Source organism: Pelecanus crispus, chromosome 5 (assembly GCF_030463565.1).
Source record: "Pelecanus crispus isolate bPelCri1 chromosome 5, bPelCri1.pri, whole genome shotgun sequence".
Taxonomy (NCBI): domain Eukaryota; kingdom Metazoa; phylum Chordata; class Aves; order Pelecaniformes; family Pelecanidae; genus Pelecanus; species Pelecanus crispus.
In genome coordinates, this window is record NC_134647.1 from 18,704,796 (window position 1) to 18,723,399 (window position 18,604).

General features: G+C 61.4%; 1 protein-coding gene across 1 annotated transcript; it reads left to right on the forward strand.

Moving 5' to 3' along the window:
* The first annotated feature begins 14,719 nt into the window (after positions 1 to 14,719).
* On the forward strand, positions 14,720 to 15,670 carry CDK5R2 (cyclin dependent kinase 5 regulatory subunit 2). Its single transcript, XM_075711380.1, has one exon. It carries the CDS (start codon positions 14,720 to 14,722, stop codon positions 15,668 to 15,670), a length of 951 nt encoding a protein of 316 aa, XP_075567495.1.
* The last annotated feature ends 2,934 nt before the right edge of the window (positions 15,671 to 18,604 follow it).

The following is an 18,604-nucleotide window of genomic DNA, read 5'->3' on the forward strand; positions in this document are numbered from 1 at the left end:
CAGCCTCCATCGGGATGGGCTGGGAATCTCTTCCAGCCGGCGCTGCCGCAAGCTTCCCCATCGCCCAGGAAAGCCGCGAGGGGACGGCCAGAGAAGGCGCACGTACCCTAGCGTCTGGCGAGGCTCCGGCACGCTCAGCCGTAGCCTGGGCTCGGTGACAGCCAGGCTTAGCCCAAACTGCTGAGTTGGCTGAATCCAGGCCAGGATGGCTCCTGCCCTCGCAGCAAGCTGAGAGCCTGAGAGAGACCCAGAGTCAGGGATCAGATGGCAAAGGCAGCATCCCACAAGCCCCCCGCTCCCTGAACGGCTCCCACCGCCCTTCCTGGGGCCAGCCTGGCCTGTGGAGGGGGGCTGTGGGGCTGGGGGCTGGGAACACCCTCTCTGTGGCTTCCCTCCTAATAACGAGGGGATGACGCCATGTGCGCAAGCTGTTCCTAAGGGAGGAATGTCCTTTCTTCCCGTGCCATGTCGTGGCTGGATAAGTACAGGCCTCCAGCTCAGCAGCCTCCGCATAGTTTGCCGTCGCAAAGTGTACCTTCCGCATCTGGCCTGAATACTCCACAGCTGCCAGGGCTGCCCTCTCCCTCTTCCCAGCACATCTGGGCCAGGGAGCACCCAGATGGTGAGGTCAGAGATACTGGGAGAGGCTGGGATGCACCAGGAGGGGATGATGCTTCATCTCCCACAGGGAGACACTGGCACTGGGGATCCTCCTGCGGCTGGAGGGAGGACCCTGTGGCTGTCTGTCACGTGCCTTACACCGCTATAGTGGTCCTGCTTATATGGTTGTAGTGCCCCTCCTGATATAACTATAGGCACCCCCACTTATACAGCTATAGAGGACCCCTTTATACTCTGACACGGACCACTCTGACCTGGGAGGCTGCCCACGTGCACGTAGGCACCTCTTCACCTCCCCCTGCCCAGCGGTAGAGATGGGGTCCCAGTTTGCCCACAGTATTGCATGGACACTTCCCCTGTGCCTCTGGCCCTCAGGGCTGCCTTTATAGTCTCGTCCCTGCTGCCCAGGGCTCAGAATGGCTGCCGTGGTAAATGCTCATGAAAATAAGCCAGGGGAGACAGGTTTCAGCATCCCAGTGGGCAGGGGAGCCTCAGAGGGGAGGCAGGGATCTCCAGCATGAGGCTAGCTGCCGGGGTGAGCAATGCAGTGTGGGGCTCACCCACCTGGGCTGCAGACAACGTGTCCTCCGCCGGGAACCAGGGAGAAGACAGGGAGCCAGGTCAGGACTGGGGGCAAGGTCAGAGCATGGGGAAGGGCTGGGGTCATGCAGGCAGAGACCCTCACTGGTCAGTGGTCCCCACTCGGGCTGCCCCGGGGATGTGTTGCAGGGCCGGTGCTCACCCCGCTTCCACCCCTCACCTGCCAGCCCCTGGGGATCCGTTTGTCCCCCAAGAGGTGCCAGGCTCTTCTTTCAGCACGCCGGCAGCATCGGGAGCACCGAGGACCGGTCCCTGCCGCTGTGTCCCTCCGTGCCCGGGGCACGCAGGGGTGGGTGGCCACGGGTGTGCAGCACGGGTGTGCAGCACAGGTGTGCAGGCGTGTGCGTGTGCATCCGCTGCCCTCTGCTGAGGGGCCGCGGGCAGCTCAGCCGGGGCTGGGCTCCGGGCGCCGGGGCTGAGCCGCTGCGGGGCTCAAGCCAAAATCACGAGGGCAGAGCTTTGTGAGGGGCTGGTTTTGCTTCCCTCCATCCCACGCTGCAGGGGTAATGCGACCTCTCAGCTCTCAGCGGCTGCTACTTTCTGGCCCCAGTCCCCTGACCCCTGGCTCTGAGGTCTTGTCCCCGTGCCGAGAGATTCCCAGCTGCTCCCAGGTTTCCCTCCCCACAGCTTTCGCAGTTTCTCACTGAGCTGGATCCCTCTCTTTCCCCCTTCCCCTTATTTGCTTGGGGGTGTATGTGCAATTATCCAGCTAGTTTTTATTTCCCCCAGCCCCAGCCAAGCAGATCCATATGAATTAATAACCAGGAGCCGGGAGGTACCAAGGAGCCGGCTGTCAGCAGCCAGGTGCAGTGGGATAGCAGCGTACCTGCCCAGCCAGCCATGTCGAGTGGTGCCGGAGCTGCCTCCAGCAGCCGCGCTCCCCTCCACCCTGCCCCCGAGGTGTGGGGCACCTCTTCTCAGCCCTCATGCCCAACTGATATGGCAGCTGATTGCAACAAGCCAGCGGGGTCTAGCCAAGCTTGGGCCCTGCATGATGCAGAGACAGGTCAGGAGGGTGTCAGCAGGGCCAGATCCAGCCTCTCCCTGCAGCCACCTCTATTTGCCTGGGTGGCTGCAAGCAAACGCTTTGCTGTCTGGAGGGTCTCTGGTGGGTCTGGGGGTACGCTTAGCTGCCAGATGTGTTGAGGAGGAGCTGCTCCCCCTCCCCACATGCTGTCTATTCCCTTGCTGCCTCTCTGTAAATGGGCCACTTAATTCAAAGCCTCGGGAGGAAAGGAGGGGGGAATATCTGGTTACGCCTGCACTTGTAAAACAAACAGTCCCAGGGCATTCGCAGGCACAGCAGTGGGACTGTCCCCATGGGAATTTTTAGCTCTGCCCTCATGTGATTTTGGCTTGGGCCAGCTCACACTGATCCAGGCAATTTTTGCTCATGGTTTAGGAGTTAGCCTGGGCCAGGGACAGTCTCAGCAGGATCTGGCACACAGGCTGCCACATTTGCAGGTTGTGTTTCACACCCTGGAGGTGGGCTGGTCCGTGGCAGAGGTCCTCAGGGCCAGAAAACAGCCCTGGGTTTGTTTAACTTAGTGTAGGGCTGTAGAGCATCCTTCCCAGAGAGCCTGATGATGGGCACTTTGGAAATACAGCCCCATGGACCCTGGCACGTCTGCTCCAGGCATGTGGAAGGGTGTCTGGGTAGACAAGCTCCCAGGCAGGGGACAGCAGTGGGACTCCTTATTGCAGATCTTATGCAGTCAGGGCTGGGATGAAGGTTAAGGAGAGTTTCAAGGGCTGGGCTGTGGGACAAGCGGAAGGGCTTGGTACAGTCGCTGTGGGTGGGATGGCGTGGGAGTCCATCCATCCATGGCATGAGAGACCCCCAAACCATCTCCCCACAACCTGCCTCCCCCATACATCAATAGCAACAAGGCTTATTCATATATTTGCTGAAACACTGCAGTGACCCCAGAGGGCTTCCACCTCGGTGCCCTGCTGGACCTCTCCCACCATGGCTGTGCGATACAGGCTGCGTTTGCACAACCGCCAGGCCTGAGGATGGGGGAAGGATGCACGCACATGTGTGCGCGTTCTTCTGCGCACGTGCTGGTGCTGGGCAGGCTCCTTGGCGTGCCATGCGCCTGTGTTTGCGCTGCACTTGCCATGTGCATTTCAGGGCACATGTGGGATCTGGCAGCCCGGCGCGGGTGCTTTGCGTGGGCAGGGGGTGTTTTGCTCAACACATGCCTTCATCTATGGTTGCTGTTTTGATGCAGAGAAAGACCGGGCTTTTGATGTCTGTGTGCGTGCGCGTGTGCTCTGTGGGTATTTCACACACGCTGTGTGCAGCCTGCATGGATGTGTGTGTGTGTTTGCACATGCGTGTGTGCTTGCACGTGTGTGAAGTGTGAGATCAGTGTCTCAGCTGGCTGCTGCTCCGGCTGCTGGAATCCCTGCCTCCCAGGCCATGTTATAGATGAATACACTTGAAAGCATTTTTTCCCCCTTAGCCACCAGATTTCACTGGGAGAAGAAAAGGAACCGGGCACTTTATCTTCATTAGCAGCTGGGAGCCTCTTGGGGCTGCTTTTGTCTGGGCGATGCTCCCTCCGCCCCTGCTCTTATCCCCTGTCCTCACTCATTAGCCCTTTCCAGAGGGGAAAGGGGCTGGCTGGCAGGGTCCTGAGGCTCTCCTGCGTCTCTGTTCCTGCTGGCCACCATGTCCACCAGCCCCATGGCCTTCTTCAGCTCCCTCCAGGCAGCAGGGCTGGGATGGGAGGGGACAGGTCCTCATCCTTATCTGCTCTGGAAGACCCAAGAGTCATTTTAGGCCCCAAGAAGCCCCTTTAGTTGCAAGGTGCTGCCACCTCTGGGTTTGGAGCTGGCTTTTGCCAGCGTTGGTGCAGGGTCTGGAGAGTTTGGGGCAGGGGATGGAGGTGGCTCCATGACCAAGCCCCCATTGGGAGGACTGGAGCTGGATGGGCTGAGGGCAGCCCTTCCGTCCTGGAGCTGCTCATCACCAGGAAGCATTCCTGCCCGCATCCCTTAATACCCAGTAACCATGACAACTGCTGTGGAGCTGTCATCCTGTCCACAGGCCAGCCACCACAGGGGTCCTCACAGAGGGGAGCAGAGGGGTCTTGGGGCAGAAGCGTTCTTTGAATCGCTGCTACGTGCGGGGCGGCATGTGGGCTGTGCATTGCCCCACTGCTGACGCCTGGGGCAGTTTGGAGGGGACACAGCACCAATCCCCTCAGGGGGCCAGGGCATCCCTGGACAGGGCCAGGGCTGCTGCTGCCAGGAATGGGGCAGGATGCTGGGGCCACCTCAGCTGTGGGGAGGGCTTTGGGGGACAGATGGGGGCAGAGACAGTCTCTGCTCCCCTCCTGCTAGCCCAGATGCTGGGGGTTCAGCGAGACAGCAAGGCGGGGGTGTCAGGGGCAGACTGCCTTAGGTAACATTCCTTCCCACTTAAAAGGAGCCATAAATCACTCACTCTTTATTAAAAGCTCTGCCCGACTGGGAGAGAAATGTCAGGAGCATAAATCAACTCCACTGCTCTCTTGTAAGGGTCCTGGCTTGCTCCCTCCGCCATCCCCAGGTAGGGCACGGCATGGCCTCGCTCTTTGCATCCATCCCCATGGCCAAGGGACCGGGATGCAGGTCAGGGTCCCGTGATGGGAGCTCTCAAAAACCCAGCCTCCCCGTGCAAATCCTTACCCGGGGGGGCTGGTAAGGAACAAAAGCACGGCCCATCCAGGGGACACGGGCTTTTTTGGCCTAAGTCCTCTGCTTCTCCCTGCACCCCAGGTCCGCGGGGGGAGCGGGACAGCGTCCCGGGTGCGGGGATGCCGCGGAGGTGCCGGTGCGGGCTCGGCGCAGCCGCGGGCGGAGAGCACCCTCTCCTGGGGCCGCCGGGAAGGAGACCCCCTTCTCCCTCCGCCTGCCCGGCGGTGAGGAGGGCTGACTTGCCCCAAACACTCACCCTTTGCTCAGGCACCGAAACACCCCAGCTGAAGCCAAACCCCCCCCGCAAAACCCCTGATATCCTGCTGCCAGCAAGGATTTTGCCCTAGAAGATGGAGACTGGCCCTATTTTGCAGTTCCTGCCTACCCCAGGAGCAGGGCTGGGGGTTGGGGGCTGCAGCAGGTGGGAAAACATCCCACTGTAGCACCCTGTCCCAAACCCCAAGGGCCGGCTGAGCATCACAGGGTGTCTGTGCCTTCCTCCTGCCAGCACGGAGCGAGGCTGGGCCAGGGGAGAGAGGTGGGAGAGAGCCTGAGCAGGAGAAGGACTCGCTTACGCAGCGTTAAAGCAGACAGCACCAAGGTAGCTGTGCTTGCCTCGCCATCTCCTGTTTTTCCAGTTAGATGCGTGGCTTAATATAGCAGCACTTATGCTGTAAAACGTCGCTCATAAAACACAGAGGATGTGCTGTGTGGGAGCGTTCGCAAGCCAATCCCCAGCTGCTTTTTGATGTTGGCTTGGAAATTGCAGCGTCCTGGCAACAGCTGCTTGCTGGGGTTTGTGTGCAGCCGGGGCAGACCTTTCCCCAGGTGTGAGCCTGCAGAGATCTCCAGGCTCCAGTTGAGCTTTGAGGATTTCTGTCTGCTCCAGGATATCTGTCTGGAGTGGAGTGGATGGGAGCTACTGGGGGATGCTGGGGGACATGCGTGCAAACCACCCACAGATCTCGACCCACACCTGGTACCATGGAGCTGGTCCCATGGGAGCCTTTCCTTAGTGAGGAATCGCAGGTACGGCAAACCCTGGGGCCCAGGGGATGAGCAGTGACCAGTGGCACCCATTGGCGCTGACAGCACTGGCTGTGCGTACTGAGGATGCAACAAGTGTTTCTGCGATGGGTCTGGTCTCCCCACACGCTCAGCTCCATCAGCTTGTGTCAGTGGGAGAAATCACTGCCTTGTCTGCTCCCAACAGCACTGGCCTTTCTCACATGACTTCCCCAGAGAGGGAGCAGGCTGATAAAGAAAGTTGCTCAGGCAAAGTCAGGCCAGGCTTAGGCAGTTTGCACGCAGCCAGGAATCCCCATGTGGGAAGGCTGAGCACCGGGGCCCTCATCCTGCATGGAGGGGAGGGCTTGGCTCTGTGGGGTACCACCAGGCTGGAAGAGGCAGCCAAGGATAGCTCATCTTCCTATCTCAGCCCAGGCCTCAGCTGGAGAGGGAATGGGCTGGGGGGAAAGAAAGGGGGTGAGCAGCCAGGATCTTCTTGCTTGGGAAACCACCGGGACTCTTCCATCAAAGGGAAGAAAGCCCTATGCGCAGGGCCGCAGGCTTTCATGAACCGCTTGCTGCAAACCCCGGCCCCTGTGGGTCTGTTTATCCTGGCACGGGAGAGCCCATAAACCGCAGCCCTGAGCCGGCCCGCAGAGCACAGCTTTCCTCCCCGCTGCAGCCCCGGTGGCAGGGCTGGGACAGCCTGCCAAGGGGCAGGGAGGGCGACCACCACCTGGGCACGGCTGCCAAGCCTGGCCGGTGTGTGGCCACCACCCAGCTGGGCTGTGGGGAAGGTGTCCCCATCTCTACAGCCCCGGAGCTGGCAGCGAGCCCTTTTGCTCCCATCAGCTAGCTCTCCAGGGCCATGCTCTGTCCCCATGCAGCATCCCTGGAGCGGCTGAGGGTCACAAGGGCACAGGGGTCTTGGGGTCCCATCTCAGCTACTCCCAGACCTGAAAATAGGTCCCAGCCCAAGGGCAAGGGGCCACAAGTGGTGCTGGGAGCTTGTCACTACGGCCGGATGGCATCCCTAAAGTGTCTGCCCTGTCCCCGTTAAGTGTCTCTCCCAGCTGGGCTGACCCAAGGTGCCCCATAGTTTCCCACGTTCCCTCCCGCCTGCCACCCGTCATATTTTGCATTTCTCCCTCTATCTTATCTCCCCGCTGGCTCACCCCTTTGCAGCTGGTCTCTTGTTTTCCCTCTGCCCTCTCCCTTGCTCCTTGGCCCCACCTGCTCCAGCTCCAGCCCGGCTCCTGTGCTCGAGGCAGGTCCCTGATAAGGACGAGACCAAACAAGAACCTTTTGTGCCACACTGAGCTCATCCGGAGGAACCAGGCAAAGACCTGGCCTGGGCAGAGCAAGAGCAATGCATGGAGGGACCGAGCGGTTCAGTGCCTCCATGTAGTGCCAGACCCACAGCACGATCCTGCTTCAGTTTCCCTACTTCTCTGAAAAATCCTTCCTCTGCCCCTGCTTGCAGCAGCATCCCTCCCTCAGGCAGGGGGGGAGAAGGGCCCATGCCGAGGGCTAAGCCGGGGAGGGAAGGCACATGTCCCGCTGAGAGATGCTGTCAGTGCTGAGTCCGGTGTGCACAGCGGGCCTAGCAGCCCACAAGTGCAGGGAATAAAATCCTCCCCCCTCCCGGCCCGCTGCCGGGTTAATATTCCCTCTAACGACAGACGGCTCCTTTTATCCTCTCTCGCGCTCCCGCCAGTGATTTAATCTTGGAACAAGCCATGATTATTTCCTGTACAGCTGCCTCCCTCGCTTCCACCGCAGACCAGGCTTGACAGCATCCAACCAGGCAAAGAGCAGACCCTCCTCCAGAGCCCCAGCCCGGTCACAACTGAGGGCAGAGAGACCCTCTCCAGCTCCCTGCCTGCCCAGTCCCCTTGCCCCTGCTTGTCATGCACTGGGGGTGCCATGGGGAGAGGAAGGACAGTCTCTGAGGGGACCCCTGCACGGGGCTGGCAAGCATCAGGGGAGAAAAAGGGCTAGGGAAGGCAGTGGATTGCTTGATGAGGGGGGTCTTCCAGGTCCCAACTTCATGGGGCAGGTCTAGGGCCCTGAGAGGAGGCTGGTGGGTCTCAGACTGTCTCCCTGGAGTTAACATGGTATCAGCACAGAAACACCTACCCCTGGATCCCTCCAAGCTAACGTACAGGGCAGCTGGATCTCAGGCAGCCAGTCTTCAGCAGCCCTGAGCCAAGGCCCACAGAGGCAGTGAGAAGGCAGGTGAAGGATTAACCTCGTGGCTTTGCATCTCACAGGGCTGCAGCACTTGAGCAGATGCACCCCAAGCTCAGGACCACAGAGCACACAGCCTGGGATCCCATCAATGGCCACAGCAGAGCCAGGGACATGGCCTGCAGCAACTCCAGAGGGTCAGGGGTCCTTGGGGACCCACACACAGCTAGAACAGGCAAGATCTGCTTTACCTGGAGAGCTTGGCAGGGGCTGGGACTGACTCCATCCTCATCTTTGCAATGAATGCAGTCAGCCCCAAGCACCGGAAAAATGTGAGGCCAGAACACCACTGAGGACAATCTCCTGAGTATCCCCTTCTGTGGCTGTTGAGGAGAAGGCTTCCAAAATACTGGGTCAATATCCACTATCTACCTGCAAGCCGGCAGCTTCCCTGTGCTGCTGTGCAGGTGGGGCTACTGGGGGTCAGCAGTTGCCGCCAGAACATGTGTACAGGATGTGCATGCTTGTCCTTCATGCGTGCGCTTCCCAGAGGGCTGGGGAAGGCCAGGATCCCTCCTTGCCATGGCAGGGAAAAGCAGCAGGAGACCAGGGCTGGCCCAGGGCCACTCCAGCAGCAGCAAAACGTGGGGTGCAGCTCCACCTGGTGGGCAGCGAGGCCCCCCCAAGTGTCACCAGGTCCCTTTGGCCACCACACAGGGACAAGGTGCCCCAAGAGCTGGAGCCTATGGCCCTGCTTTCCCTGTCACCACTAGGAAACGGAGCCATAGGACCGCAGCCTCACCCTGGGATTTGGGCCACTCCAGCACTTAGGGATGCTGGGGTAGCATCAGCCTGTCGATGCACGTGCTGCTGCGCGCACAGAAATGCATCTCTGCACGCACACTGCCTGTGCGGCGAGCACCGGGAGAGCTGGTGCAGAGCCAGCCATACCCCTGCGACCTGGCCTTTGTGTTCTGAGGCTCCCATATGCCTGCAGGAGGAGGTTAAATGAAGGGACCTGCCTCCATGCCAGATGGAAGCAATCCTGAGGGGCTGGACTGCTCAGCTCCTGCCAGCCAGGGAGACGTGGGAACAAGTCTGACCTGGAAACTGGGAGCCCTGGACTCAGCACCCAGCATCCTACGTGATCCTGGACAAATCCTTGCTGCCTGCCATGGAGGAGCACTTGCACAGATGCTTTCCTTGCCCTGTACTTCCCTCTGCCCTCTTCTACCCTGCTCTGGGACGCTCCTCATACACAGCACCCTGTGGCACCCCTTCCGTCCCAGCACAGAGACCTCAGCCCCTTCACCCACAGCCCTTCACTGCCAGGAGGCCCCAAAGATGCCCCCTGCTTCTACGCAGGCTGTGGGTTGGGAGCTGCTGGGTCTTCACAGGCAGGTGATGGGTAGCAGGGAGGAACCACCACCACCAGGACAGCCACCAGACACTTTCCCTCAGACAAGTGGCAGCTTCCTCCAGCTGTGCCAGTGCCCCTGACAGCCAGAGAGTCTCCCCAGAGCGGTGGGGCAAAGAGTTACGGTGATGGGCTGGGCACGGAGCCGCTGGAGCAAGCCGCAAGGAGATGGGGAGGGCACCAAGAGCAGCGCAGGGCCCGCCCCGGGGAGCTCCGGGGGCGGCTGCCGCGAGAGGGCAGCACCGGCCCGGGGCACCCCGGAGCCCACCCCCGGAGCCACCACCCCTAATTGCCTGCGGGGTGGGTGTGTGTGTATAATTAGCCCCTTCATTAACCTCTACCAGCCTGTGGCTGTGTGGGTTTCCTCCTGCCACAAGACTGTAGGGATGGATGTGCTGGCAAGCATTTAAGCAGCCCATGGCTATGCTTGGGACTTCCTAGTTATACCTTCCTGTCCCACTCAGAGCTGAGACCTTCTTCCCTTAAGGGCTTTAATGGCAGCAGTCCTGGGAGGGTTGTGGGCTGTGAGCATAGCCCCAGTGCAATCCCCATCCTTGCCCCCATGCCAGCAAGGGGTACTTTGCCTCCCCACCAGAAGCCCGGGGCTGCTCAAGTGCCAGGACCCTTCTCTCTGCCCAGGGATCAGGATGTGTCGATGTCGATTCAAGGCCTGGCTCTGCCTTGCACGGTTTCCACCCAGCGGAGCTGTGTTTCTCTGGCTCGCCGAGCCATTCCCAGCACTGCCATTTGGCAAACAGCAGGACAAAAATAGCTTCTCTCCAGGGGCTGCAACAGGGCTGCTCAGCTCAGCTGTGCTCTGTTCCACTCTGCTGCGTGATCCCAGGGCTGACCTCGGAGCAGGGACTGCACAAGCTCCTCCAGCCTTCTTAGGTAGGCACTGCCCCCCACCCTGAGCCACACTAAGGCAAGGTATCACAGGGTAAGCCCAGATCAGCTTTGGTGTCTATGGAGCCACAGCTGTAGCCCCTCTCCCTTGAGAACTTGGAAGGGGAAAGACGGAGGGGGACCAGGGTTGGAGAAGGGAGAGGTGCCTGGGTTGGGGCACTCGGAAGCACAAGCAGGTTTCTCCTGCCTGGGTGCTGCAGACAACCTGCCAGCCAGGTCCTCTGGGGCTTCCCATCCCCAGGGCTCCCAGCTCAGGCAGGAGCTCTGCCCGAGGTTGTCTGCCTGCTGTATGGGCTTGGGAGGGGGAGCACCAGAGCTGTCAGACCTGCTCACTGACAGATGTACCAAGACTGTGAGCTCTGTCTCCACGGGTAAAGCAGCACAGCGCAGGAGCTGGCTGGCCAGCCGCTGCCAAGGAGACAGTCCTTTTCCCTGCCTGTCTCTGCCAGTGCAGACAGACCAGGGCACAGCAAGTGAGCTATTAAAGAACAGCTCCAGCCAGCAATCATGGGTTCATTCATCATTCTGGAGCAGGCAGGGGGACATGCCAGTTGCTTTCAGCCAGGACCCCTCACAAAGCCCATGCCCAACAGCTCACCAGCCTGGAGCGGAGCTGGGATCAGACATTGGGGGCCCAGGACCCTCCAAAAGGCCTTTTCATGTCCTGGGGGTGCTGGGAGAGCTGCCCTGCTCCAGGCTGGGAGCTTGTACATTTCTGAGCCATGGCCCCAGCACAGCAGCATCATGCAGAGACAGCTTGGAGGGGACGTGAGGCTTGGCATGGGCTTCCCCAAGGCCTGACCTGCCCCCATGTTCCCACCTGCACTGGGCAGGCAGAGCTGCACAACTCTGTGCAGTGGGAGGCTCAACTCGGGTGGAGCAGAGCGAGAGACTGCCTGCCAGGCACCTGCAGAGAACTGTGTGGCTCCTGCAGGTCCACACTAGCTCTTTTAGAGCCTTTGCACACTACTGCCTGGTTTTACCCCCTGCTTCTCTCCCCCGGTGCTGCTGTCTCCCTGCCTGTCTCCATCCCTGGTGCCCAGCCAGCTGTGCTGGGTACCAGAGTGCTCCAACTCCCCATCTGGAACACCCCTGATTCAGGACAGGGATACGCCTTTACACAGCCCAAATTAGGGGCCTGAACAAGAAACCATCCTTTTGTTGGTGCTAGCATGTAGCTGAGGTATGTGTTGTCCTGGCTAGAGCGACCCTTAGTAGTGGGGGATCTGTGTACGCCAACAGTGTGGCAGCAAAGCCATACCACCAGCAGCTGAAGATCTGGCCAAGGGCAGGAGCCTGAGCACAGCTTTGAGACTGACCATGCCTGGAGCCCTTGCATCCAAGGGTGTGTCATTCCAGCTGCCTGGGGTTGGAACACCAATTCCCTGGGGAAGGGAACAGCTGCCCTCCCCTCCTGCTTTGTGCCTTTCCCTGCCAACTGACCACTTACAACTGAGACCTAAAGGAAGAGCCAAGCAGAGATGGCCCCAAGGACGTAGCTTGTGCTTTATTGTTGCCTGCCAGCCTCGGGCCTGAGGAGTAAAACTGAAGAGGGGGGGAAAAGATCCCCCTCTTTCACGTGGAAGAGCGGCTGCCTCCCAAGTAAGCTGCAAAGCTGCTTCTTTACCTGCATAAGAAACATCCTGCTGTTCTCGTAGGGCTTGGGTAATTCCCTAGGGCTTGGAGGAAGCCCTTGCTGCTGCCAGCAGTGCTGGCTTGGGGAAGCACTATGGGCTCACTGACCTCCTCTACCCCAGAGCTGCTCCCGCAGCGGGACATAGGCAGCTGCAGGCAAGAAGAGAATAACTGGTCCTGGAGCTCTTCTGCTGCTCATAGCCAAGGTCTTAAGCTGCATCACTGAACGGCCCTGGGCTGGATTTTTAAACAGGCTTCAGCCAAATCTCCCCTCCTGGGAGTGGTAGGAGATGCACGCACGCTGAGCTGCTCGGTGCTGGTAACTGCAAGCCCAGCTGGGGGAGGCAGGGGAGCTCTCTGGCCCGGTCCTCTGTGTAAAAGGCTGCAAAGCCCAGCACATCACTGCCGAATGCAAATAGCCCTTCTTAATGAGTTTTGGGAAGCCAATTTGGGAGAGCACACACAGGGCGGGGGCGGCTTCATGTGTTTCAGCTGAAGCAATCTGAGAGCAATTTTACTCCAGCAGGAGCAAGCAGTGTGCAGGAAGGTCTCTGCTTCTTCACCTGCAAAATTCAGCTGTGGGTTTATGATGAGACCATGTTTGCACACCAGAAAATTGGTCCAGCCTCAAACATGCAAAGAGAGCAAAGGCCACAAGCTCCTTCCCATCACCTCCCTAGGGCCCCTCCATGTTCTCAGCTAGGTTGAAGCCAGCTCTGTATATCTAAAGGTGCCGACTTAATCTTCATCAGAACCCTTGTCCTGATTTTCTTGCTCTGTATTTGTACCCCTTTAACAAATCCTCCTGGTTACTTCAGCCCAGGCTAAGCTGGCCTTGGGTAGATGATGCTGGCCCAGATCAACTCTGATTCTGGTCACTCCCAAAGCAAACCTCTGTGTCTGGGGGTCTGTGTGTACATGTCCTTCGCAAATCCCACTGTGGCCTCCTGCAAGGAAACAGCAGGACATGACTGGCTGTGCAGGATACGTGGGAATGGGACTTTGCCCCTCCTCCCTGCCATGACACAGGGGGCACAGCCTCTGCCCTGCCCTGAGATGTAGCACATCAGCACCAGGCATCGGAAGGCCCGGATGGAAGGCTGAAACCCGGCCCTGAGCCTGTTCTTTCACTGCAAACACCTCCAGCATCAGCAGCGCAGGAGGAAGCGGGAGGTCTGGCTTAGCTCCTCCCGGTTGATAATTCATTACCGCCTGTTAGCCCGGATCCATCCGGCAGCAGCTACATCCTGGCAGACATGTGTTCATTTCACACATAAAATGCTGTATCAAAATACATCATTGAGACACTCTCCCTGAAACCTTTCCCAGCTGCCTCTCCAGGCGCTTTACATGCAGGAGCAGTCCTGGCAATTGGGGCGTTTTGTTCCTAATGGATGCCTGGCACCCGCCGTAGTAATCAGAGCTGCAGGATCCATCCTCCAGCTCATGAGCAATACAAGGGGGATCTTCCTGCAAGGGGCAGGGAGGCAGCAAGCAGAAGGTGCAGGTTTCATCCATGGCATGCTCAGATCCGGAGAGGGAGAAGCAGCCTGTGTGCACGTGGCTGATTTATCACATACCGTTTTGCCATGACGCTGAAGTGCAGCATCTCTTCCCTCCTCCCCTGAGGGCTCTGGGAGCCCAGGGCAGCAGGGCTGGCTGGTCTTGTCTGGGGGACCTGGAAGAGGCCCCTTCCCCTTTCTCCAAGGTCCCTGACTTTGGCCTGATGCTGGTGACTGTCAGCATGGTGGTAAATCTCTCCAGGGCTGAGTGGGAAGAGCCAGGGCAGGTGGGGGACCCAACGCTTGCACAGCAGGTGCTGGGGGTGCTCCCCTCAGGCTGGGTGCCTCCTGACTCCCTACAGAGCTGTGCCCGGGGTCGGGCTGGTTCTCACGAAATCTGGGGCTCTCCGGCCAAGCCTAGGCCCTTCATAGCTGCTGTCAAGTCACAGCCAGCCTTTCCCCAGCCCCAAGCCTTCTACAGCTGCCCCCCCCAGCACATGCTCACAGTCTTCTCGACCTTCACCCCTCCTCATCCTCCCTTCTGGCATTTCCCAGGGCTCTTCTTCCCCACTGTGTCCCCCTAGCACCATTTGGGGCGGGGGTGGGGGTGTGGAGGATGGGACTCTGCTGATCTGGGAAGGTTCATCCTTCGCCTGGTGGGTGAGAACGCAGAGCAGGACCCGGGCGAGAGCGGCCAAGTTCAGCAGACCCCGCCAGCCCTTCCTGTGCCCGCGGCCCCCTGAGCCCCCCCCGCAGGGCCCCGCCGCCTCCCCAGCACGGAGGGCTGAGGGGCCGGGACAGCCCCAAGCCCCGCCGCCCCGGCGGGAGCACCGGGCGAGCCCCCGGCGGTGAAGGTCACGCCGGGGCGGCGGCCGCCGAGCAGAGCTGCGCCGGGCTCCCCCCCCCGCCGCCCACCGGGGAGGGGGCGGGCCGCACCGGGGGCCCGTGCGGCGGCGATTGGCTGGCGGCGGGGAGGCGGGGAGCGGCGGGGCCGCGGCTGGCTGCAGCGGCGGGCGCGGAGCCCAGAGCGGGCGCGGCGGAGCATCCTCGGGCACCGCGGCCCCGGTGCGGGCCGCCTCCCCCGCAGCCCCCGGCCTCCTATGGGCGGTGCCGGCGCCCCGGCCCCCGCACGCCCGTCCCGCTCGGCGTTAGCATGGGCACGGTGCTCTCCCTCTCCCCCGCCGCCTCCTCGGGCAAGGGCGGCGGCGGCGGGGGGCTGCTGGCCGACAAGGCGCCGGGAAGGGTGCCGGGCAAGGGCGAGAGCCGGCTGAAGCGCCCCAGCGTGCTCATCTCGGCGCTCACCTGGAAGCGGCTGGTGGCTGCCTCGGCCAAGAAGAAGAAGAGCACCAAGAAGGTGACGCCGAAGCCCGGCGGTGGGGCCCCGGGGGGGCCCCCCGGCCAGCCCGACCCGCTGGTGGTGCAGCGCAACCGCGAGAACTTGCGCAAGTCGGTGGTGGGGCCGGCCGACGGCGGCAAGCAGGGCCCGCTGGCCGTACCGGTGCCCACCGTGCCCTCGGCGCCGCAGGAGCTGCACCCGGGCTCCGGAGGAGGCAAGCCACCGGTGGCCAGCAGCCGCGGCCTGGGCTCCCCGCGCCGCGTCGTGGTGCAGGCGTCCACCGGAGAGCTGCTGCGCTGCTTGGGGGACTTCGTGTGCCGCCGCTGCTACAGGCTGAAGGAGCTGAGCCCCGGCGAGCTCATCTCCTGGTTCCGCAGCGTGGACCGCTCGCTGCTGCTGCAGGGCTGGCAGGACCAGGGCTTCATCACCCCGGCCAACCTGGTGTTCGTCTACCTGCTGTGCCGGGAAGCGCTGCGGGGCGAAGACATCGGGAGCCAGGCCGAGCTGCAGGCCGCCTTCCTCACCTGCCTCTATCTCGCCTACTCCTACATGGGCAACGAGATCTCCTACCCGCTCAAGCCCTTCCTGGTGGAGGGCGACAAGGGGCGCTTCTGGGAGCGCTGCCTGGGCATCATCCAGCGCCTCAGCGCCAAGATGCTGCGAATCAACGCGGACCCGCACTACTTCACGCAACTCTTCCAGGACCTCAAGAGCGAGGGCGAGGGCGGAGACGGGTCCAAGCACTGGACGATCAACCTGGACCGCTAGGGAGGTACCGGGCCCCGGCGCCGGGGGCGGAAGGGGCCGCGCACCGAGGGGCGGGGGAGGCGAAGGACTGCCGGATTCCTCCCCCCCCCTCCCCTTCCCCCCCGCATCTTCCTCGCCTTCCTCCCTCCCCGGCCGTCAGCTCCCCGGAGACGCTGCCTGGACCCTCCCTGCTCCGGATCCGGCCGCTTCCCCCCCCCTCCTCCTCCGACCCCAGCTGGGGGCTGCGCTCCGGCACACCGAGACGGCGGAGAAGACCGGGGGAGGGGGGGAAGGGTGTCCCTCCCGCCTGCGCGATGGGGAGGGGGGGATGCTGCCGAGGAGCGGAGGCTCCTGGATGCGGTTTACTCTAGAAAAAAGGCGGGGGGAAACATGATGGAGCTGGGGGTGCGGGGCAGGAGGGCACGGGGGGGTCTCCTGCGGGGGCCGCCGGCGGACGGTGCATGCGAGGGAGCCGCCGCCGCGGGCGGAGCGGGGCCCGGCGCCGCCGGAGCTGTCCGTGGTGCTGGAGCCGCCGCGGCGGAGCAGACAAAGGCGGGCACGGCCGGGGGGGGCCGCGGGCTTTCGTGTCGTGGGCGCTGCCTCCCCCACCCCCCGCATGGGGGACACGGCTCCCCCCCCCCCCGCCCCCGGGCACCCTGCGGGAGCCGCCCGCTTGCCCCTTTGTTCGAGCCGCTGGGGCGGGGGGGCGCCCACCCCCCGTGCGCCCCCCGACACGGGGTCCAGGTGGGGTGAGCGCCCCCCTCCTCCCCTCCTTGGCTTGCTGTGGAGAAAGGGGTCTGTGCCAGAGGAGGTCTAGGGAGCCCAGGGGAGGGGGCCTGCTATGGGGGTGGGGGGGGGGGTCCCTCTCCTCTTGCTTTGCTTCACTGGAGAATAAAGAGGCGGCCTGGATGGGCCTGGTGGTGGCTGCCTGGACTTGCTGGGCTGTGGGGTGCAACGGGGATTGGGGGGGCACCCCAAGCCCCCAGTCATGCCCTCTCTCCTCCCCAAGAGGGATTGGGGGGGGCTGGCTCTCAGAGGGGGTTTTACTCCCCAGTGTGAGTTGGGGGTCAGAACCTCACCCCTGTTTGTTGTGCCCAAGGCCAGTCCTGGTCCACCTAAGTGCCCCTTGGCTCCCTGTGAGCCTTCCTGGCCTCCTCCATTCCAGATGGAAATGTCTGATGCCTGTCTGCTGCACTGGATTTAACTAGGATCCTACAGCCCATGTCACCTCCTTCTCCTCCCCCCCCCCCTCCCCCAAACCTACCCCTCCCCTCCTTCCTCCCTGTCTCTGCTCTGCAGGGCTGGGCTCCTTTCCCTGGCAGCAGCAGGCTGTGGGGGCTGTGTTGCTAGCCCAGTTACCAGCCCTGTGCTTCTGCAGACCCCCAGGGAGTGGGGCGGAGAAGGGGAAGGCTTTGCCTCTCTCATAGCTGGTTGCTACGCTTCAGGCTACTGAATTTGCCAGGGATTCTTTAGCAGGATCCACAGCACATGCTCTCCCATTGGGGTCTGCATCCAGTGCTCCCCAGCCCCTCTGAGCCAGGCGCTTGGGCTCCCCTCAGCCAGGAAGAGCTGTGCTGGCTCTGCAGGTCATGGAGGGTAAGCTGGATTCTCTCTACCTTTGTGTGCATCAGCAGAGCTGCTAATTAGGCCCAATCTGGCTCATTCAGGCAAAGCTGTGCTGCCAGGAAGACAGCACAGATGTCCCTGTGACAGGGGCTGACCTGGCAGGGTGTTGTGCAAGGCTTTTCTGTGGCTGTGTAAACCCACCCAGACCTGTGCTGCTCCCCTCCTCCCTGTCCCTAATGGGTGCTCTTGTCCCTGCCTTTAGATTGACATTCGTGTGACCTTGTGGTGAGCTGCCCAGGCCAAAACGTACTCGCAACCCACCCCAAATTTGGCCATATCCACATCTTGTGCTGGGGAAAGTAGCAGCTCTGACTTGCTCTGGCTTAAACTGGGGTGGAATTGGACCCTCAGAGCTCCTATATGGATCCTGGGTGAGCCCTGACTCTTCCCTATCACTGTTTTGCAGAGAGGGAAACTGAGGCAGGGGGAGATGAAGCAGCATGCCACAATCCAGCAAGAAGGGTCTGCAGCATCGCAGGGTAACACCCAAGCCATAGGTGCTGGCTGTCTCCACCCTGAGCTGGGGGTGTTTTGTCCAGTGACCCCCAGCTGTGGGGCTTTATAGAGTCTCATCTCCAGAGCTGAACAACTTGCCAGCACTGGTGGAGGTTTCCCACCCTGCAGATCCCCTTAGAGACGCTCTCAGGGTCCTTCCAGCCTCAAGCCCCAGCCTTTTAAAATGCTTCCAGCTGCAGCAAGGCTGTGTCCTTCCCCTCCTCCCTTGTGTTTCATTGATTAAGAGTGCTAGGCCTCATTGGGGGATTTAGGAAGAGCTAATTGCAGACTGGTAATTGAAGACAGCTTGGAGTCTCTGGAAATGTCAAGGAATGAGAGACGAGCTTAGATGCTCCCGTGCATTTAAATATGCATTGTCGGCTCAGCCGGAGCCTTGCTGAGGGGAGAGATGTCTGGTTTTCCCTCCCCCAGAGGCCCTTGTACAGCTGCTGGGGGGAGCGGGGCAGGGGGAACACTAACCTTACCTTGCCTGGGAGCCTCCTGCTCCCACCAAGGCAAAGGGGAAGGCAGAGGGGGACACAAGTGGGGCGGGTACTGAGGGTGGGAATCCTCAGACAGGCTTGGGAGCTTGGCATTTTCCCCTCTCAAAAGCTATGTGCTTTAACCTGCCAGACCCCCGTGCCATTGTGCGGTGGCACGGGGGTCTGGGCTCAGGAGCCAGCTGTGGGGCAGCAGTAGGGGGTTGCACAGAGCTTGTCCCCAAACTTGTGATCCCTGCAGCCACCTGGTGCCCCCTGAGAAGCAGTGAGGGGCTGAGACCCTCTCACTGCCAGCTGCAGGGCCCGGGAGTGTCTGGGGTTACAGGGATGGGGG

What these genes read in the sequence shown, in the direction of transcription:
- CDK5R2 (XM_075711380.1), top strand. Translation starts at nt 14,720, where the DNA reads ATGGGCACGGTGCTCTCCCTCTCCCCCGCCGCCTCCTCGGGCAAGGGC.